This window comes from Neodiprion lecontei, chromosome 7 (assembly GCF_021901455.1).
Source record: "Neodiprion lecontei isolate iyNeoLeco1 chromosome 7, iyNeoLeco1.1, whole genome shotgun sequence".
NCBI classification, from domain to species: Eukaryota; Metazoa; Arthropoda; class Insecta; order Hymenoptera; family Diprionidae; genus Neodiprion; species Neodiprion lecontei.
The window spans coordinates 24281861-24305668 of NC_060266.1; the positions used below are offsets into that span (position 1 = coordinate 24281861).

A 23808-nucleotide genomic window follows, 5' to 3' on the forward strand; every position below is an offset into this window, starting at 1 on the left:
GATGAACATCGGGATGTAAAGGTTGGTAATCGGATTGTTGTAGGATAATTTTTTGGGATTTGCGGAAGAGTGAAACAGCAGACAAGATACTTGATGGATTTTTTCTACTACTAGACTGTATCAAAATAAATACATTTAAATTTCAACAATTAATCACCGTCTGATTGAAAGAATTTTATATAAATAAACCTGCGGTCTCGTCTCACCTGCCAATGAAGAATAATGCTCCATACAAGGCCCAGAGTCAGTTTGGGATTACCGTCAACGATATCGTTGCTGCTGATATTGACGAGCTTGACCTGCGAGAAAGAAAATACGTCGGATAAAAAAACATGTCCAGCTATTATCCAGTGTTAATACTCGCATTTGAAAAACTTGCATTTTCATACTCACATTGTTTTGTTCCAAAATTTGCAACGCCTTGTTAACATTGTTGAGATGATGGACGCGCATACGTCCCCGTTCTCTCTTCTGCAATCAAGATATCAATTAAAATTATATAATATGGGGTGAAAAAATGTCCTTGAAAAGAATACAGGCACAAAAATTATAAGTAACAAGTATAATCAAATACCATAATACTGTATGTTAAGTACAAAGCGAAAGTGATTTTCACATTCATCTCTGTCTGGTTTAAAGAGATTTATTACATCTTATGAACACACATGCATACATGTATCACCGATATCCATATCAGCGTACAGCAACCCTGCTGGAATGCAGAGTTTGATACTCTATTTTACGTAACAAGTATTATTATACACAAGGTAGAATACTTATTGGTGATCCTGATTATTTTTAAATATAAACGACACGTGATACTGTTTCGATTGTGGATAACGCAATTTTTGAATGTACATAAATACGCCTACATATTATTATTATTATTATTATTACAATTCAAATATAACAATAACATAGATTCTTCTGAAATAGAGAAACAAGTTATAACAATGAAATAAAAATCGTCGATGGAGATATCAATAAAGTATAAAATAATGTACCAATTGCAAGAAATTACATGTACCTGTTAAAAGTATGCATGTACGTGAATTTCGTCATTACACACAAATTCAACAAATCACACTTGTGAATTATATTGTAGAATTTTGTATTACATTGGAATTGTAAATCGCGTGATGAAAAATGAAGAAATTTGAAGATAGAATACCGGGACAATCTCTTGAAACTTGAAAATCAAACGCGCATCCGCCAAATAATTTAATCTCATTGGTCGGCGAAATCTTCCCGCAGCGATATTTTTTTCTGCGATGCCGACGGGCCAACGTACGCAAAATGTATACGTTTGAATTTTCAAAGAGCATAAGCATTAAATTCCGACCGTTCTTTGTAGAATCAACTTTCCGACCCAATAACAAATGCTTCCGAAATCTTTCCGAGTCGCTACCTCAATTATTTGAGATTCTAATCTCGAAAATTCGTATCAACAACATCGCCGGCAGAAACAGTTTGACAGTTGAAACTCGGATTGGCCAGCCTGCGCGAACAGCTGAATAAAACCCGCGCATGCGCAGTTGATTTTCAAGTTTCAAGAGATTGTTCTGTAGGTATAATATTATACTGTATCGAAAAGTTCGTACTATTTCTTTTTATACATATATATATATCTATATTATAGGGTATTGAACTCTCTAAAAAAAAGGTCTCTTAGCATTTTATGATAAATCTACTCGTTTAAAAGTTATTCAAGGTCAAAAGATATTTAAGAACCTTAAATGTATATGTATATATAAAAAAGGCATGAATAAAAATCTATTTATAACCAATGTAATATAAATTTTTTCTTGCAATACGCGGCGATATATAATGCGAAAAATTTTCCCACATCCATCGTCAAGCGGCAAAAAAAAAAAAAAAGAAGGAAAAAGAAAAATCGGTTATATTTTATGCATATAAAGTAAACTCATCGCGGTGCAAATATTTGAACAAGAGGGTAAAAAAAAAATATAAAAAGTGTTCAATATTATATACATACACACGTATATTCTCGCGTATATTGCGGACTCGGCGCTGTGAAAATGTTATTCCATTTTCACCAGCGGTCTGGTGTTAAGATAAATAAATCGTTGATTTTTAACGTATTGAAAGATTCTCGTATCGATTATACACAAATTGGCAATTTTCCTAGTATTCGATACATTTCTGGTTTCACATAATAACGATTATACTCACGTATGACTTTGTGGTGAGAACTTCCAGGAGTGATAAAAGTCGATTCCCATCCCTGAGATCGACGAATAAATCTGATACAGGTTCGTGATGATTCTGAAAAATAATACAATGTATAATTGTAGAAATCGTAAATTAATTCTTCATCACCGTTTGCACCGTTTCACATTATATTTCTCACGATTTATTAACGCATAAAAGTTTGAAGCTTGTTGTAAAATATTGCGTTTAAATCCAAAAAAAACCGAATTATAGAGATGTGTAAAAATGAAAACGAGAGCTCAGACAACGTGGATAATTAAAACAGTATAAATCAGTCGGATTTTATTTCTGGAAACAAAGAAAATTTTAACTCTCTGCGAAGAAATGATAATATAATCTCGGCTAGAACTTTAAGTCTTATATATTTATACCTGCTGGTAAATTATATCCTCATACAATTTCATATTTAATTAAAATCCTCGCTGAGAATCACGAGAAAAGAGTTTCTAAGCTTTATAAACATAAAACTTCATCCTGAATAATTTTTACGTTGGTGTAACTTTGAAACACTGTTTGTGTAACTGTACAAAAAAAATTAAAAACAAAATTAAAAAAGAAAACGAATATAAATATGAATCTTTTAATACGCAGGAAATTGTGATAAATGTATAGAAAGAAATTCAAATTCATCTTTTGCACAATTGGTAAAAAAGTTTGTTATAAATGAATGTTTTTGTCGGTGTATGATTATACAATAAGAGATTTTTGTGATAATTTGTCATTAAATGAATATCAACAGTCGGATATAAAACAAAAAATTTATATATATGCTGTGTTAGAAGGAGAGGGGAAAAAAAAAAAAAAAACTGAAACTAAAACTGGAATAAAAATCACCTTCAGAAGCTGTGAGTTTATCCATTTGGCAAATGTTTTCTTTTGTACATCTTCCCGTTCATCTGAAATAAGAAGAAAAATAAAAGATTACAATAAAATAGAAATTAAAGAAGAAAGATAAAAAAAAAAAAAACACCCCCAACCGAATTCATTACCGACTAGAGTAGAAATATTTTTCATTCCAACGATCACGATCACATAAATTCATCAAACACTGATAAAACTTTTAATTCGTCATCTTCGTCGATCTCTGGAGTGTAAAAAAGGTAAACATAAAGATCAAAGTAGTATACATGTATGTATAAAAGAAAAATAAATAAAAAAAACCAATAATATGTCAAAATCTGTATAATTTATAATTCTAATAAATTACCATCGGCTTCTAGACCGAAAATTGGCATCCTCTCGATGAGAGAAAAAAAAAATAAATTAGGGATAATTAGTAAGAGAACATCAGAGTTCGTTCGGTTTTATAGTTATATGTAAAACTATTCGTTGACACGGGTAAATTTTCCCTTTCATCGAACGTAACGCGTCGATTAATTACATAACCGCAAAAGGATAAAAAAAAAAAAAAAAAAAAACAAACAATTTTCTCCGTCAAATCTTGCGTCAAATGAAATGTAAACAAATGAACGGCGCGAGTCGGTTTACAAATCCATTCATTCGTTCATTCATTAATTCGTTCGTTCGTTAATTCACCGCCGTCTGTTTCGCATCTGCGGCGATGAGTTGGAGATAAAAAAAAAAAACTATTTCGCGGTTTTCCGCGTCAAGCTCTACTAATGAGATGGTTTTCCTCTTCTGCAAGAATCCACGCTGGCATATATTTGAAGCGCGATGATATCAAAGGTTTGATGTGTGTGTGTGTGTTCAAGACTGTGTTGCAAGAGAGTTTGAAAAAGTAAATAAAACAAATCGCAGAGAGAATACGGAAGAAGAGAACCGAGAATGCGGATCACGTAGAGTAAGAGCGATGCATAAGGTTTATAAATCGGCTGAAACACAGGCTTGCGGTGAATGGGGTATATATACACATAGGTGTATAGTTATATACCACCTATGTACGTACGAAAGAAACCTTATTCCTCTCGTCACCTTGAGAGAAATCTTTACATCCGAATACGGCACCGGCCTCTCTTCTTCCTCTCTCTTTCCCTAAAGCAGCAGCATTTAATAATAATTAACAAGTAGAAATAGAAAAGGGTTTGAGTGTTGTTCGTTCTTTTTATTTTTTTGTTTTTCGAAAACAATTTTTTTTTTGTCTTTAGAAGAAATTGGCATTGGCACGTGCATAGTTTAGACAAAACGAAAAGAAAAAAAAATGTATATATATACGTTGAATAAATAACGCTGTGTTGATATAGTTTCATTTTCCGAACTTTAGTCTATCGAAACTTTATTCTGCGAAACTTTTCTCTATCGTAACTTGAATTTTCGGAACTTTCCGAACATTCAAAACTTGCGCTGTCTCTTCAAAGTTTAATTTCTTTGCATCAACTTTCGCCGCGAAATAATTCCAAATTAGGCGCTTTCGTAACATTTCAAATTCGTAACTCAAACGCAGCTCCGAGAAAAATTTCTTTATCTGTGATCACTGTGAAACATTTGCGAGACTCGTTTCGTTACTTTCAACGGAATAAAAAAATTTCTAGTTCTGTGTAAAAAAAATTAAAATTGCGCCATCAGACAGTAGATGCGGATTAACAAGATTTATTATTATTTATTTACATCACTCGCGGTGTAGTTTTTTTGTTACACGTTATTTGTATGCGATAATTTAATTTTGGCGAAACATTTGCGTAATAAATTCTTGATATAAGGAACTTTGTTTGTTGTGTGAAATTGGGAAAAAAAAAAAGATAAGAAAACATCAACAAACCAAACAGACGACCTGGAGAAAATCTTCCGATATTGACAACTGTAATTACAATAACAACAACAACAATAATAATAATTACCAGTGCTCAATTATTTTTCTGTTATAATTTCATCAATATTCAAACACTTTACTGTAACAATAACCCGTTTTACTAGAATTTTTCCAGCAATTATAGTAAAATACGTAGAAATATTTCTCGGTGTCGTTCGTAATGCCAGACAGTTCTTCTTCTTCTTCTTCGATTTTACTTTACATACCTATACACGTATACACGTATTTACATTTGCACAGCTGGGCAGGAAGAAACGATAAATAAGTAAATAATTACAGATCGTCCGTGTATAAAGACGAGAATGGTGTTATTTATTTTTAGTTTTTAGTTTCCTGTCTTTTATATATATGTATATATACACATACACACATGTGCAACAATGCGATGCGTAATTGTAATACGTATTGTACCGACGTTTTTGCAGCAACGGCTAAAACGTTGATAAGACGACGAAGAACCGGCGCTGAAGCGGCAAAAGATAAGACTAAACGAGGCCACCGAGTGAGTTTTTTTGTTTCAAGTTTTTACCTTTCTCTTTCCCTTTTTCCTTTTTTTTTCTTGTTTTTTTTACACAGTCACAAGCTTTAAATTCATAAACCACAACGTACGATGTAAATTTCAATCGCACGTCTAACGATTCATTGATTTATAATCAAGATGATAATTTTCTAATCTCCTTGCACGTGTTTAATGCGTACACGTACGCTATTGTTGTTATTATTATTACCCAGTCACGATACATTAATTTGTATTATCACACGACGAGTTTTTGCAGACTGAATATGTATCGTCTATTATTTTCAAAAAATTCGTCCATTCCGTTTGGTGATATTCTTGCATTATTTCTACCTCATGCTTCTTGTCTTCCAACTTCAACAACCTTACTAATGAAAATATAAATAATATATAAGCGGGAATAAAAATTTCTCTCGGTATATAATTCTATTTTCTACTTTACCTTCAATTCACGCGTCACACACACACGTATTATTGATTAGCTAATTTGTAAACTGATTAATTTTCATTTTCTGTTTCTTCTAATTCTTATTCTTTCATCTTTTTTTTTTCATTTTATCGGTTGTTCACAGATTGACAGCCACAAATTATTAATATCGTCGTTATCATCATTATTATTATTGAAAAATTGTATTCCCCATCCATATTGTCAGCAGCTTCTGTCGATTACGTAATCAAACGTCATCCAATTGTTCTCCTCAACGTCCGACAAACTCTCCATGACGTAATTCGATGAATAACAAAATGATGTCTCAGCGATCGCAGAAAATATATATATATATATATTTGTACAATATGTGTATAATATACATAATATTATATTTATAACGAACATTATACGGTATTACGTTTTTTTATACAATTGCTACTCCAACTTTCAATTTTTATTCCTCACTTTCCGTGCAAGGACAATTGCAGGAAAAGAAAAGTAATATACCGTACGAAATTGACGAGACAAAAAGAGAAAAGATAAAAAAAAAAAAAAAAAACGTACCAAATATTACGTATTATATATTTATACACAAATTTATTTGCACAGTTGCAAAGATCACAAGAGAAGAGGGAATTTTGTTTTATTTTTTTTTTCTGTTTATTTATTCGTTTTATTTTTCCTCTCATAATCCCGCAATGCCGCAATAAACGCAAAGAAGGCTGGCAAAATTTTCCCTCCTCTTTAAACCCCACGCGGGCACGCAAACGCGATTATTATGCAGACTTCTCGTCGTCGGCAGCAACGGCAACGGCAATAGCGGACGTTTACGCGCCAGGTCCTAATTAGCTCGTTTGTAATTGGGGGCGAAAGCTAGGCAGCTACGCAGGTTCGTAGCTTGCGTCGTGTTCACGTTTTACTATCACGCGATGTTGCACATTGTATACCCATGAATGTTTGTGCGTGTGTGTGTGTGTGTGTGTGTGTGTAACAGGCATACGTATTGAGAGGTGAGAAACAAACAAAAAAAAAAATAAAAAGGCGCGAGGGTGGAAAAAAGTTAAGGGAAGAGAAAAGAGAAGTGTGAGAAAAATTTTTATAATATATTACGAGGAATTTCATGAGAAACTGTAAAACATTTTCGATTTTCTTCAAAATATTACCCGCAATTTTTCCAACTCTGAAACGGTACCACGGAATTTTTTCACATCTTTTATTCGACTGTCCAATTATTTATAAACATTAAGAGTGATTTTTGAAAGGAACTATTTTTTAAAAATTCTAAAAAAAAATTATCAACAACTGTATTTTCTTCTCCAAACATTTCAAATAATATATAAATATAACGGAGAAATAATTTTAAACCAAATTATAAATGGCGCGAGTCAGACGATGTTTGGCTTCGCATATTATAAATGTACGTCTAATAGACGCTTCTTTTATCTAAAGCGAGAATCTCTTTCTTCCTTTTCCGGTATTTCAACTCTAAGAAAGAAGAGGAACAGAGATTAGAAAAACGGAAACTGCGGAGGGACAAAACGGTAAAACCACAATCACCACACGCGACCTTCCGAGCTTCTTCAACTGCAACGGCTTTCGTTCGTTATGCCGTTAAAGCCATAAATTTAGTGTGCCAGCTTTCCCATTTTCCCATTTGAAGCGGGAGAACAGAGTGAAAAATAAGCTGCAGCCCGCACTCGAACGTAAATTAGAGTGACGTGGAAAATTATTTCAACGAAACATCGTGACGTTGAAACGAAATTTATGTTAAAAAGTAATTTGGCACGCGGATGACAGTAATACGATACATTTATTAAGCATGCAATACGAGGGTGTGAAATTAATGGCGTATAGTAAATATTGAGGAACGAAAAGAGATAAAGGAACAATGATCCTATTTCTAACAGCCTTCGAGAATGACTGTGAAAAACTTAAAGATAAGTTTGCAAAAAATTATACAACAAGTCGAATGTTTCGTTTTACGTACATACATACGTTACATACTCCAGGTACGTAATATAATTCATATATATCGATTTATTAAATACATACTAAATTTCAGAATAATATTTTCATGAAAAACTCATTCGTTCGGTAGAAATATTGCAAAAATTGTTGTTACATCCGTCAATTATTAATTGAGCGCGATATGCATATACAGGGTGTCGTAAAACTCACGCAAGCAGTAATTTTGCTAGAAAACAAACCCTTATAATTAAAAATTGAAGTTTTGCACAAGTGTGGTTTGAATTTCGTTGTTAGGTACAGGGCTCAATTTCCTCCTTCAGGGTGGAAATGAATCTTGGACTTGAAGAAAGCCCACAGATAAAATTCTAACGGATTCAAATCGCATGATTCGGGCGGTAAATTCTGATCACCGAAATTGGAAATTAAAGGCCTGACCCTGTACCGTGTAATCTATGAATCGATAAATAAAAAAAACTCCAAATCTTTAATTATAAACCTGTCTTTCTTTTCCATCCAGATTACTTCTTGCTTAAATTTTTTTACACCATGTATATATATATCTTACTATACTACATATAAGTATACACGCACAAAGCGATGAGCAAAGAAACAAAGGCAGGAAACGGTTGCAAAGATGCAGATAACAATATTCGAAACAACTCGCGAGCGGCAAAATCGTTTCACTTCCGTCGCCGCGAATATCGCTTAATTATTTTCCACATCTATCAAATATCGTTTCGATGTTGTAAAATACTGATTTTCAAAATATACCTGTTTTTTTTTTTTTTTTTTTTTATATATACTTTTCGTTATCACATTAATAACTATAATTGTACAACGAGATGTGACTATGAAATAAATATGTAAATTTTCAACTTTCGCCACCAAAATATTCTATCGTTGCTTTGTACCGTATACTATACTTAACGGCAAATGAAACTATTGTGGCAGCCAATGCCAGTTATAGTTACCTATAATACACAGCAACGTACGGAGAACGCATTATATATACATATACATATATATATATTGTATCAAGTGTTGTTGACCCCTGCGAGCTGAACGAGCGGTGGGTTTAATTGATATACGTACATACGTTTCGGAATTGATTAAGGAAAGAGAGGGGGGGGGGGGGGGGGGGGGGGGTGTCAATTAAGAACAAACGAACATCGCGATGAAAATTCGACGAAGATTATTCACGACGACACGATGGCGAGAAATGAACTTACAGGTTTACGGTAAGAAAGGAAAACTAACCAAGAATAAATAAATACAGAGATAGAAAAGAATGCGATATCTGACGACGACGCGGCGGGAAACCGGAAAATCGTTTCGTGCATACGTAATGAAATCGGTAGGGAGGAAGTTGGAGGCTAAGCGATTGTGTTACGTTGTATTATTTCCGGTAAGAGATTAGACTCGTCGATGGTGAAAAATCGGTGATGTTTAATTATCCAATCACGTATGTGTAACGAAAATTGAAAAAAAATCGCTTTGCAGCGACAATGGCGGCAAAAAATCGCCTACATATTTGTTCTCGATCATTAGCAACGATGTAAAAACAATCGACGTGAATTTTTTTTTACGATAGTATAATCATTAATGTCACGTGTGTGATGAAAATTTTAAGATACTAAAATTTCGCGTCACTGTTTCTGTACTGAAATTATGCGTTGATAATCGGAATCGTTTTTCATTCTTTTAGGTATTTAGTACAGCACGTGCGATTAATCGTTTTTTTTTTTTTTTTTGTTTAAATTTTCTCTCTTCACTTAATCTATTAAAAAATTACACCGATCGACCTCTAGAATTACTATAAGGCAGTTTCGATCAATCGAACGATCGAAAAGAAACGCAAATTAATCGCACGTCACTAGCATTTTGTGAAATTATCGTTACGCATAATAATATGTATCGGCATTCGAAAAAATCATGCGAATATTTTGGGAATGTGACTGTCACAAATACTTCATATTATATTTTGCTTATAAAAATTGTGATAATAATGCCAAGTAAAACGAATAAACAAACAACAACGTTAGTTTGATAATGAAGTTTTGTTACGAAAGTTTGTCTTCACGTTTGATTCACACTTTAACCTAAAAATTAATTTCTGTCTGTTATAAATTTATCGTTACACGATCAAAAAAAAAATAAAAAATAAAAAATTGGGCTTAGTTCGGATCAGCTCGGAAATTTCCGGAATAAGGTGCAAACCAGTCAGTGTATCAATCAATTGTCCAACTTTTGTCGATAAAGAAATGGCGCCAGATTTAAAAAAGTATATTAAATTCGTTACATCGCTGTCGAATTGCTTATATATCCAAAACTCGCCAAAGGAAAATTTTTTTTTAATATCATCAGGAGCGCTAGAACGCTTTGAGAAGAACTTTCCAAAACTCTCTCTCAGTGAAAAAAAATAAATAAATAAATAAATAAAACAAAATACAATAAATAAAGAAAGAAAAATCATTTTTTCAAAACAAATTTGTAACTTTAACGTAACTATGCATATTTGAAAAGAGTCGTTGTTTTTCAATTTTGGGATTACCAGATATTTAGCAAAATGTTAATTACAATAATACAGCATCAACAAACTGAGATTTTGTATATTCAACTTCTAACGGTGCAAAATAATAATTTTTCTCTCAACGTTTCGATACTTTATTAACGCTACTAAGACGTTGTTGATTGCGTCCCAAGAGTTCAAATTTAACCAGACGAATAAGGTGCGGGAGTGAAAATAGCCAAATGTGTACACAAGTCACTCCTCGTCCCCTTCCGTTTCCTCGATAGCGAAGAAGAAAAATAAGAAAGAAAAGAAAAGAAAAAAAAAAAAGAAAAAAACCTCGGCCAAGTTTCAATCAACTGATTTTTCTCCTGACACATAGACCTATATATGTATATAATAACCCTCCGGGGCCAGTAGCAGACGCATCGATTAGATAAGGCGAACGTCAAATATAGATAAAACCCGTTGTTTCCCTATCTCGCCACGCGAGGAGGTCGACGGGTTTTTTTTTTTCTTTTTTTTCTTTTCTTCTCTTTATTTTTCACGTACAACGGTATTATTTAACGCAGAATACGAGTATAATCTGTAAGATTGTTGCAACGTGGAAGAAGAGGTAAGTAAGTAAAACAGAGCAGGTAGAAGGTAGGAAGAAAAAAGAAAAAATAACAAGTCGGAAAAAAAAAAAAATCATTCTTGTACGAACAGGGTGTCCTAATTTTTAAGGACGAATTACGTTTATTTCATTCGAGCTAATGCTTCGATTGGAATACGTGTCCTAGACTGTGAGAAAAATTTCATTCGCTAAGAGTAACTAGAAACATTGGGAGGTTGAGACGTGATTGATAGAATTACCGATGCGTGCAGAGCAATTCCAAGGACGATCCTTTTGAATCCACTTCCCCGTGTCTTGCAGAATTTGATCATTTCTTGCATCTCGCGAACTATTCGCCTTGTGAAAAAAAAAAACAAATAAATTTCCTGCGAAATTCGTACATTTTCGAATGAAGAATATTTGAGTTGAGACAAAATCTCACGATTCCATTGAAAAAAAAAAAAACTGGTAACGCGTCTTTTAAATTGGGACACCCTGTATATACACATGGTAAATATTATGCGCGTGATTCGATGATGAATTACCCGTGGCGTACAAATAATGTACAATAATTCGATTCTTAACGATGATAAAACAAGCCTATTATACAAATATATATATATATGTGCATACTTGTCGCCGCTTACTTCACTTCACTTCTTCTTCCCTTCTGTATCCCCTCCCTCCTCTCCATACTTTTATCAACATCACGCGATAAAGTGTCTATTATTATAAATTCTGTCGCAGTTTTCTGTCATCGAAACACAGGATGATCTTCTCGACGGTTTTCTTCGCATATTTTTCTCCCATGCAAAAATAGGCAAGCAGACTGGCTGCATAGAAACAGAGAAAGAGAGTGGAGCAGGAACAGCAAAAAGAGCAATTTATTTTTCTTCTTCTCGCCATTCACTGTCATATATATATACGTATATACAACGATGAAACAGTGGAAACTTACAACAAACTGACCTGCGAATAATTGACGATCGCACTTTGAAACTGGCTGCAGTAGCAGCAGCAGCAGCAGCAATAAATGATAGATTTTGCAAGAAAAAAAGCGAATGCTCGTAAAATACTTTTTCGAAATTGTATAATAGCGAAATAAAATTCAGTACATTTGAAAAAATGTCTACAGATGACAAAGGATGCATATTACTCGAAAACTTTTACTATCAAGTTTTTTTTTTTCTGTTTTTTATTAGTCGAGAACGTCGTTGACCTTGAGAAACGCTGACCAACCACTTTAATACAGATTAGTAATCTGAGAATGTTGTATATTAACGGGTATAAAAATTCTAAAAGACTGATTTAGTCGTCACCGATAAGATACGCAATAGCCGTTAAACTCTTGTAGAAATCTCACGCATAGTTTTTAAGTAACGACTACTTGTACAAAAAAATGTGTGAAAGAAAATGGCGAGTGCTTTTTTTATATTGCAGAATCATATAAGAAATAATAAAGCAAATTGGCGGGGGTCAGGGAAAATGTCCTCTCGGTTGGCATGGAATACCTCGTATACGTTACATACGTATGTGTACGATGAGGATGACGGACGAATAGTTGGAAAAATTTTACAACATGCACAACAAGTCGACGCGATATTTACGATTAGCAGCCTGTGAAGTTAGGAGCGTGAAATATCCGTGCGACGAGGCAACGTGTTTGAAAGCATTACCGTGTATCACGTCAGGAACTCTCCTGACAACGGTATCACCGGCTGCCCAAACCTCCCGGGTGTGTTTCACGTATTATACGTGTATACGTGTATACGTATATATCCACGTACGTAGTTTCGCGTCTTCTCGTCGCCCCGACGGCCATTGTATCGTATTGTTGTCCATCCGGATGAAATTACGCCATGCGAGACCGACGCGAGCCTTTGTTGTCGGAGATTCTATGTGACACAAAACCTTTTCGAAATAAAAATACAACCCACCGTAATAATATCGTATACCTCCCTCTGATGTTTGCCCGATATATGCGAGCTGACGAGACAAGGAGAAAGATATCGAAATAAGATGTTCGGAAGGTTTCGCTGTCCGCACGTGTAACGAGGTTGAAGTTAGTCGACGTCGGGGCGGGGTTCAAATTTCCAAATTCAAAAGTTCCCAATTATTTTTCGTCCCGAAACTGAACTTCACCCCCGTCCCGCAACGTCGTCGTAACGAATCGACGAGAAAAAAATTACCATTTTCTTATTTTTACAACGATTTTGAAGGATCTGAGATTGCAAAATATGCCTCATGTTTTGTCTTACTACGGTTTACTGAATTTCAAACACTTCGAAACGGTTTACAAAATCTCAGACAATTCAAAAGTGCGACAAAACGATCTTGCTTAAACGCGAACAGTTACAGTAACGTTGCCAACTTCATTCTCGTTTCACGTATGTATGACAAGTCCTCGTGAATAAATTGATATTTGCGTGTAATTTATACTGGCGTTGATGAAACGAGATGGATTTCCTCTGAAATTCGGTAAACGGTGGAGTGACGATAAAAATTTAAGAAGAATAACTAATTCTCGTTACATATATATATATATATACAATGCGACTTCCTTTCGATATTATCAAACTCGGTACCCTGGCGAAAATTTCTACTACTAAGAATTTTCATGAAAATTGAAACATTTCCTATTATTTCGTAAAAAATTGTAAACATGCGTTGTTTTTCGTAAAGAACTCTTAATTTTCTTCAAAATTGGCATTTGGCTACAGTAGCTTGAAAAATACAAATTTTCACGAAAATCTACAATTTTTATGTAACAAACTACGCATATATTTTTACAATTTTTTACGAAAACAATTTCTCCTGAAAAAAAAAAATTGTACGAAATGTCCCAATTGTCGTAGAAAATTTGTAGAAATCTTTAATAATAATAATAATAATAATAATAATAATATAACGTCCAGCGGCACGTGAAAATCCGTAGATTGCATAAAGCGATAAACAAATGTGAGAAAAAATATGATAACGCCAGGTATGTACGTAGATTACGTACGTGCGGTAGACGTAAGTATGACGAACATAACGGTTTTATACGCGTAATCGTTCTCTCCACGACCAAAGTACGTATAATATTATATTTTACACGCGTATAATGTAATACAGAACGTGCGGGTTCGTTTACACCTGTACATAATCTAATTACGTAACAGGTATTTAAAAATCCTGAAACAAGCGAAAATAATGTATACCTGTGTAACGATGCACGCGTCTAACGACAATGGTTTTGAAAGATGGAGTAAAAACAGCGAAAAAAGAAAAAGGGAAAAAAAAAAGAGCGACGCATGATTGTCTGTATGTGTACCTATATAGACGACCTCCATCTTGTCCCGTATCGAAGTGCAGCAGCAGCAGCAGCAGCGGCGGTTACAGCGAGAGGAACAGAAAAGGGGGGGGAGGGTTTAATCCGTTTAAGAACGTCGAAACACCGACACACGGCACTTGAACGATAATTTATCCGAAAAGCAGGCGAGAAGGTGCGAGAGAAGGTTTAGGAGATGAAAAAAAAAAGGCACGCACTCAATCACCGACACATACACATGTACACGTAACACACGCGCGCACGCACACACAATCTTTCCGAGATTTTACCCACAGTTTTGTTTAACACCGAAGAGATAAAAATCTGGGGGGGAAAAAAAAACAAAAGAAGGGAAATTTACGTTTCCACCGACACTCGAAAGGCGCGCACTGACACACCGACACCGAGAAACCAACTTCACTTCGATCACCGTTTACCGACCAACTCACCACTCAACGTTACTTATATGTCGTGCCTTTCGGTACTACGAATAAGAAACACGATTCTCCCACGCCACTTGTTGATCGTCGCACTGTCAAACGGTTCTCCTGTCTTTTCTCTTTCTCTCTCTCTCTCTTTCTCCGGTGAGAAATATCACTGCTCGAGGATCCGCCCGATCCTCGCAGCTGAGAGACGAAAACTGCGATGCCGATCCTCCGGGATACCGAGCATCGACGGCAACGACGACGACGAGAGTTGGCTAAACGCGTACAAGGCGACGAACGATCGCGGTGAGAAGAAGACTAAGAACAACAACAACAACAACGACGACGACGACGACGAGTCTTCTTCTTCACCGGTCGCCATGAAGCACGGCAAGGAAAGCCGTGTGAAAAAAAAAAAGAAAAAATTTACACGCCTACTCCCGACGAGCGTTACTAACCAACTACGCCGGTTGAACTTTCCTTAACTCGTTTATCTCACCAATCGGTAAACTACGGCCGATATATACCGAATGAACAAAACGCCCGACACACCCGTTCTTTTTCCTTCCTTCCTCCTTCTTTTTCTTTTTCCCACAACAAAAGACGCGACCGCTCGGACGGGCGGAGAGTCACTGTCGTCTGGCAGCCGACGCGATCGGGCCCAGTATCGCCCCCCCTCCCTCCTCCCGCCCCGCCCGGCCGGCGCTCGTTCACTCTCTCTCTCTTTCTCTCTCTCTCTCGCTACTCCTTTCTCTCACTCTCGCTCCGCCGATTCTCCAGACTCGAGACAGCTACCGACCGCGCAACGTCGCGGCGTCGTCGCGCCGGTTCGACGACGGGAGGAAAAACGCGCCACGGCCCGCGGGGCCTCGATTATTCTGCCAATCTGCTGTACATACCGATGTACAACATCGTTTACAGACGCTGTCGGTGTGCCAACATAAATGTAACAAAGAAAATGAGAAAAAAAAAAAAAAACATCTGAAAGTACAATTTTTCGGTATGTACCACCATTTTCGTCACCTGATCGTTTTGGAAGGGGGGGGGGGGACGTCAGGGCTAAAGTTGTAGAGAGTTAAGGTTTCCTACGGGTTTGGTTATTGTCATTTTTGATCGAAAGTTGAAAATGGCAAGAGTTATTTTTGAGGAAAGGGAAATTTAAAAATTTCATTGAAATTTAAAACTGCCGGTAGAAGCTGCTGCGGAATCTCGTCGAAATTCTGGATTTAGACTCATGCCAATAATAGCAATTTCGAATTTACGTTACAACTGGACTGCGTGCGTTATATACAGGTATGTGTGTAATATAGCGCGAGGTGCGTGTCTCGATAATCGATGTAATAGAATAAATAAATAATCGACTAGATACACCGGCTACGAGCAGACGGTGGTCTCTCTGCCTTTGAACGACCGTATCGGTCGTTGATTGTTTCGATCAATTAATCGGCGAGGCTGTCGGCTTCGATATCGCTAATAACAATCCACGCCGATTCTCTGTTTGTAACGAACCATGTACGTTGAATATTTCTGTTCAAGAAACGTCTAAGTAATCGCATTTACGGTAATCACTTATGCGATGGTAGGAATAACATCCACGATTTGCAATATACGTTGTGTACGTAGTATGTAATAGAAATATAGGTATAGAAAAATGCCGTGAGATACGACACCTGGGTTAATCCTCACCTCTGATCGTTCGCAGTTCGGCGTGAGCCTTGAAATTGCGTTGACCAGGTTTATTCCTGCAATTAAACGACCAACTTTTACATCGAGTCCGTGCTTCGTCTTGATTTAAACAACATCCTGACGAATCATCGCTTAAACTCACATCGATTACGTTTACAAATATGTTAAACTTACGACTTAAGATCGTGTCGTGTTAGTTGCAAAGATAGCCGCTTGTGCAGAGCTGAAAAACAAACGAACTGCAGCGATCACGTGACGACGCGTCGCAATTGTTTCTCGTCCGTGCGACGCGTAATTTGTGTCGAGAAATTTCGATGAAAACTGGATGGATTTGGCTGCCATACCAGTGCTGAAAAGCTGCATATATTGTGAATATCTCTGTTGCGCTATCGAGTCGATAATTTATCGCATAATATACATACGGCGTATCTCCATCTTCGTCCTAAGGATTTTTCAACTCGACAGGTGATATTTTCGCAACGCGTATGTACAGATTTCAGAACGATCGGTGTGAAGATGATCACTTATCTAATCGAACGTTACGGAGTATCAAATTTCACACCGACGCTTGTCAATTGTTCGAAGAGCGAACGAATTGAATTCTCTGCAGCGTCGCGTCGGTTCGCGACATTGAAAAACCAACGAGTCGAAAAGTCGTGTTTTGAGACCGTGCGATAAGTGAGTAAACAAAGTGTCTCTCAGTGTTTACAAACGCGCCGCGAGTCGATGCATGCAGTTTATTATCCTCGTTACGTCGTGATTTGCGATTCGAATATTGTGCCCTACTTATGCAAATTCCTTCGTCCGCAAACGTCGTGTTGTCGTGTTTTCTCGTAGTGATTAGTGAAATGTAATTAGTAAGTGTTAAAGTGAATTGTAAGTGTTACTGTGATTAGTGTCGTACGTAATTAGCCAAAGTTTCGAGACGACAAAAAGGCGGTGTGATTGTGACCACGGCGATGAGGAACGTTCCGTAATAAGGAAGGTGCAGAAGCAGAAGAAGAAGAAGACGAAGAAGAATAAACGATCAGCACGGTGAGTAGAAGCGTATAAATAATTCGACTTTTTATCGTGTATATTTTCACGTCCAAATATCAACGCGGCACTGACCGTTCAACGATTTATTACTCCGCTACTGTATACGCAAATCGCATTTTTATTTACGACTCGTTTTCAGAACTAAACCGTACCCGTACGTTGTGCGTAAATAACCAACAGTTAACACAGGCACGTCTTGTTATACGTCGAATTTTTCTTCCCGTTTCACAACGATTTTCCTATTTCAAATCTATCAAACTCTTCAACCGAACAGGCGACCTCCCCCCACCCCTCCCCCCACACATGCAATTTCTGAATTCCGTTATTTTCCCGAAGCGAGTGAAAAAATCCGCCCAAAAAAACTGTACAAGAAGGAAAAAGTTGTTCTACTACTCTCTTTCATTACGGTAACACCGCATGGGTGAATCGGGGGAGGATTTAAGTCACGTATGTATGGGACATTCCACGTCAAATCGACCTGTATTTAACCCTTCACCTCTGCGATTTGGTTCGTATTTTTTTTTAAACCCTTTCTGTGACAGAAGCCACTATTTTGGTATCCTTTTTTTTTCGACATTTTATTTTTATTCCATGCAAAATCCGGATTTTTTTTTTTTGCATTTTCAGGTAAATAATTAATTATGTTTTAGAATGATTAGGATTTTCTGTGAATCCATGATTTTTTACAAATGTTGTGAACAAACGCATGTTAAAAAAAAAAAAACGATACGTTCGTTTTTAAAAAACTGTAGATTTAATTCCCAATACATGTAATACGTAAATTATCACATGAAATACACTCGATTGCAGAGAAAATTTCTAAAATAACACCGAGTGCCTCCGAGATTCGGGACAATTGTATAAAAATTCGGGAGCTAAATCAGAAATAAAAGAAAGGTCTAGAGGGTCGGGCCCAGATTGACTTCGAATGGAATGCTCCATATACATATATCATACACCTATAACATACACGTACAAGAAAATCGCACGCGCAATGTTACCAAATATTTCGATCGCAGTTCTTGGGAGACATTCGGAAAAATTGTATCCTTAAAAACGCGCATTTATTTTTTTTACAATATACGCGTATATTCGTTTATAGGTACATATATATATATGTACACATGGTACACGTGGCACGAATGCATTATATGTTCAAGTTCGTACACGCGTCGTAATGTGGGATATAATGTAACGTGCGTGGCCACGTGGGTCCCGAAACACTCAACGTAACAAGATTCTCTCTCTCTCTCTCTCTCTTTATTTCTCTTTCTTTCTCTCTTTCTTCTCTCTCTCTCTCTCTCTCTCTCTCTCTCTCTCTTGCTCCGTACTAAATACATGTAACGCGATGTTCTAGAATGCGTGGTTTTGAAAGTAAATTTACGGAGCACATGACGTAGTAGGGCTTAGTGCGAGTTCTACGTACGCAACGTTTACGATCCCCATAAATATTGCGTGCATAAAAACATGCGGCACGTACGCGCACGCATGGGGGAAAGTCGTGTACCTTCCTAGAAAATGCAAGTTGCGTTAGAAGAAATTGTGTCTAATTTCAAGATTAGGTAGACGTGTGTGTAGACAAATTTACCATTTGTTTCCATAGACCGTGTTACATATATCTTGATATAATGTAAACACGACTGACAATTATTTATCGATCACTTCTTGATGCGTAATACAGAGGTTGCAGGTTTTACGAAAGAATTTACTACGGAGTTGTAAATTATTCGACAAAATTTTCACCAGACTTAAGTTGGTAATGTTAACGTAACGAAATATCAGGGGATAAATTGTTGTTGCTTAATATTATTATTATTTATGTTAATTATTATTTATTATTAATTATAGTTGCGTAGGTTCGATGTAAAAAAATTCCCTAGGATCAAGAAATTTATTTCGCGATACGTTCCGCTTGCAACAAATATCCGCGCTGATATTATTCACCACGCGTAACAATCAACGTCGATTTAAACGTTGCAACATTCCAAATATGTAACAAGAGTCAGGAAATCAAGACCAACAATCAGCGAACTGTGCGCGCGTAATTGAATCTGACCTGAATTTCAAACTTTGAAGCTACCACGCGCGTATTATTATAATAAATGCGTTGTTCGTCATCGTCGCACGTACGATAAAATAACACGCTGAAACATATTTGTACAAATAAAAATACGCGCGATGAGTTAGGAAAATATTTCCTATCGTACACGCAGAGTATAAAATAATGCCTGTGATAAAGACAAAGCAACTTCGGAATATGCGTTGAGAGAAATTTTTATTTCCGTTTACCGCTCGGTCCTTAACTATTTTCATTTTTTACCACGATCGAAAAATATTGTTCTAGGTAGAAAATGAAAATTAGTTTTTCAGTTAATGTACGCAGTATGTACGCAAATTATTTCTTCACTTCACATAAATCTCCACTTCCGTTGAAAGAGCTTTTCGACGACTTGAAACTGCGCCTGCAGCAGTGCAAAAGCTTCGCTTGAATCTCGCAGCCGGAATTATACATACAATCTGTCTGCAAGAGTTATTAGTATAAAAAAAAAAAAATTCACGTATTTTTTATTAGATTTAGTTCAAAATTATTCAAAAATACGCTCATTTACTATATTTTGTATTCGAATTTCAATACAAAGTTATTCGTAGGCAAAGAAAAAAATCCATAACGTCGAATATTCAGTGAGATTCGTCTGTTTTTGTTTTTTTTTTTTTTTTTTTGGTGAAAAACAATTTTGTCAATCAGACGTAATCTGGAGAAAATTGAAAAAAAAACACACTATTCTTGAACATTACCGTACGTATGCATAAGAAACTGAATTTCATTAGAAATGAACTTTGGTCGCTTTATTATTTTCATATTTCTTACACGTTATACATATATACGAATTGTAACGAATATTAACGAATGCAGTTTAAGAAAATTAATTGTTCAAACATTTGTTAAAATACCTGCAGATGTACGTAATTTGGAAATTCGCGGGACAATCGCTTTAATTTCGTTTACTATTATTATTGTCATTGTAATTGTTATTTTTATTGTTGTTGTTGTTGTTGTTGTTGTTGTTGTTGTTATTATTATTATTCTGCAAACTGTTCAGAACGTCCGTGCTAAAAATCTCTTTTGACTTCTGCTTACACTAGGTTTTTACGATTTCTTGAACAAACAAGCAGCCAGTTTAATCGTTAATACATCGTTTTCGACGTAGGCGTTATAAACAACGATTCGTGCGGACTTTGGGAAAAGTATTTGAAACCTGTTTCAATACGTGACAACTGCACGCGTTGGGAAAAATTGTAAATTTTGTTTTTTAAAAAAATGAAAATACCGTCGCTGATCGTGAGCTGAAAAATAATCGATAAAAATTAATCCAGCATTATTTCTGCTCGCACGTTTCTACTCCGTCAAAAAAAAAAAATTTCCGCACGAATTTTCAGAACTCCGCGATTATTCGGGGTCTTGTGCCGAAGGAAAGAAAATAAAAAAAAAAAATAAGATCCGACGCGATATAAATTTTTTTACACGATCACACGGTTAAAATCGTCGTCCAGAGCGGCACGCGCGGCATAGGCGCCCGTTATACAATAAATTCTCGAGCGTGTTAGTCGCGCGAAGCAGTTCAATTCCGTTTAAAAATTTCCCCTCAATAGACGCAACAACGCTCAACAATATAACGTTGTACATCGCGCACATGTACAATCCCATACTGCGCGGTGGAACGCCGTTCCATATCCTTGTGACACATACGATCGCGTCTACGATTCTAAACAATTACACCCGACGCCCCAGGTTATCGTACATTATTCTTAGTAAATAGACAGATGCGAGAAGAGCTGCCTCGTGCCCCAACGTCTCTCTGTCTAATAATTCCGATCGTGAGAGAGCTTTAACAAGCCCTGATGTGCTTTACATTGATCCTAATATAGAGCCTCGCGTTGCAACGCGCTCTGCACTTTTCACAAAGTTATCCTGCGATATACGTATAACAACAACAACAACGATAATAATAATGATAGTAATAATAACGTCGACGATGCATTTTGTTGTACCGGCTGTTTGTTATACCGAAGAACTTTTGTAACACACGCGTATATATGGTGCGATATCATCGTCTCCCTTCGTCTTTCGCTCAAACGAATAACTTTCCGTAGCTACTCGTCCGCGTATTATTGATGCGTCGCGGGTTTAATTGATATCAGCCTGTGCTTAATGAAGGAATAAAAAAAAAAAAAGAAAAAAAAACTTCCTCGATCGTCGACCAGACACGCGACGCGTTCCTTATGAGTAATGTACGATATTGTATTCAATTGCTGTTAAACCTGTACACGCTGTGTGGTATGTGTGTATATACGTATACAATATACGTGCACTTGATTGCACAAAAAAAAAAAAAAAAAAAATTATACACGTGTATTATATTGGGGGAATTCCATGCGATTTTAGATTTTTCGTCAAAATCTTTATTCCGCAATTGTCCCAAATACTAGAGAGTAACCTGAATTATTTCGTATCTTTTATTGAATCGATCAATTGTTTATAAGGTATATTTAAAGTGAGTTTGTAAAGAGGAACGCTTTTGAAATTGTTTGAAAAATTTTCAGAAACTGTATTCTCCGTTACAAACATTTGAAAGCCGCGTTTATGACGGGCTGATTTTTGTTCCGTTTTTATTTTGCACGATCAACTTTTTTATTTTATCAATTTTACAATGGAATCGGTTTGGAAACGTTCCAAGTGATTAAGAGAAGACATGAGAATTGTTTGGGAATTTTCAGAACGTTTAAACGATATTTCAGTTGATAAAAAAAAAAAAAGTGCTAAAAAAAATTTTTAAAATAATAAAACAGAAATTGACTCATCCTGGATCCGGCCTTGAAATGTTTGGAAAAGAAAATACAGTCTTTGATAATTTTTCGAGAGTATTAAAACAGGTCTTTTTCAAAATCACGCTCAATATTAATAAATAACAAACCACTTGAATAAATAATGTGAAAAAATTCATGGCACTGTTTTAGAGTTTGGAGAATTGCAGAAACAATTTTGAAAAAAATCAAAAATCGTTAGGGTCAGACGTTGGTTAGATTCGCGTCTAAATTCCCCATATATTTATTACACTGTAATATTATTTCACTATCGTGAGGGTAAATAAATAAATAAATAAATAACGGATCCATTTGATCGTCGTCGTTACAGCGCAGCAGCAACAGCAGCAAAACGCGGTCAAAGACCTCTTAATTTCCAGTTGACCCACGTTTTCAATTAGCGCATACGGTTCTATTTAAGGGTGTAAATTTGCTGCGTTTTTTTTTTTTTTTTTTTCCTTTCACTTTCCTTCAAACATTTGCGACCGGATGTACGAATTATTTACGTTAATTGTAGGCAGTACAAATTAGTATTATCAGTATAATTATAATTCAAGAACTATATATATATATATATATATTATGTACTTGTGACGTGTTCGTTTCGTTTTGTTACAAATCGAATCGCTTTTAATTCTAAATATGTTAAGAAATATCGTAAACATTTTTTGTTCAACACCCTGAAATTCAATTCTATCCATTCCTTATTGTTTTTCGAAAATTCCTATAAACGGTTTCTTTTTATTGTTACTTTCGAAATGTTCACGTGATAATTTACATCGTTACAGGTATACCATATATGTAAATATATAGATAGAATGTTCGTAATGACGTTGCATGGGTTGATTTTAAACCGTTTATCTTTCGCCGGTTGTCTTTTTTCAAGAATATTATATATTCCTAATCCACATGCGTGTACACAATATAATGTGCACCAATAAATTATTTGTTGAAAAAAAAAGAACGTCGGCAAAATAGGGAAAAGAGAAATGAGAAATAAAAAAACTTTTTAATTGAAATTCAAATTAACGAAATTAGATTGAAACAAAATTTTTACAAGCTTTAAGAAAACAGCGAAGATATTATTGCATATACGTGTATTACATCTACTTACTTCTCCAATTTTTCGTGACGATATCCAAAGCCTGTTGAAAGCTCAAGTTTTTTGTAAACATATCGATTGAAATTCAAAGCGCCGCACTGATTTATAATCCAGGCTATAATATAAAATACGATACGAACGGTGGTTCAATTTTTTTTTTTTAATCGTCTTTTCCTTATTCTTTTTTTTTTCTTTCTTTTTTTATTTCACTCAATTTCTGACCGCCGTTCGTAGATTTCTGAACTACGAATCATCGTCGCAAGAGAGGAAATGTAAGAAAAAATTCAGGGCAGGGTTGAAGTTCGAGATTTGAAGGATTACACGGTATAAATATAATCCTATCATATCGATTACCGATTTTTTATT

At 35.7% G+C, this 23808-nt stretch overlaps 1 protein-coding gene across 10 annotated transcripts in view; it reads right to left on the reverse strand.

Annotated features, from left to right (window-relative positions):
* The window catches only part of LOC107224485 (dystrophin, isoforms A/C/F/G/H), a 325712-nt gene that overhangs the window by 296742 nt on the left and 5162 nt on the right, over positions 1-23808 (reverse strand). For 8 of the 10 annotated variants that reach the window (XM_046745769.1, XM_046745771.1, XM_046745770.1 and 5 more), the window contains exons 2-5: positions 3067-3128; positions 2194-2286; positions 394-471; positions 207-299 (exon numbers count right to left, since the gene is read on the reverse strand). In XM_046745769.1, the coding sequence (XP_046601725.1) occupies positions 207-299; positions 394-471; positions 2194-2286; positions 3067-3128 (326 nt within the window). Of the gene's footprint in view, positions 1-206; positions 300-393; positions 472-2193; positions 2287-3066; positions 3129-14331; positions 15376-23454; positions 23589-23808 lie in introns of those variants that run through there. The other 2 variants (XM_046745764.1, XM_046745765.1) reach the window with 2 other exon arrangements.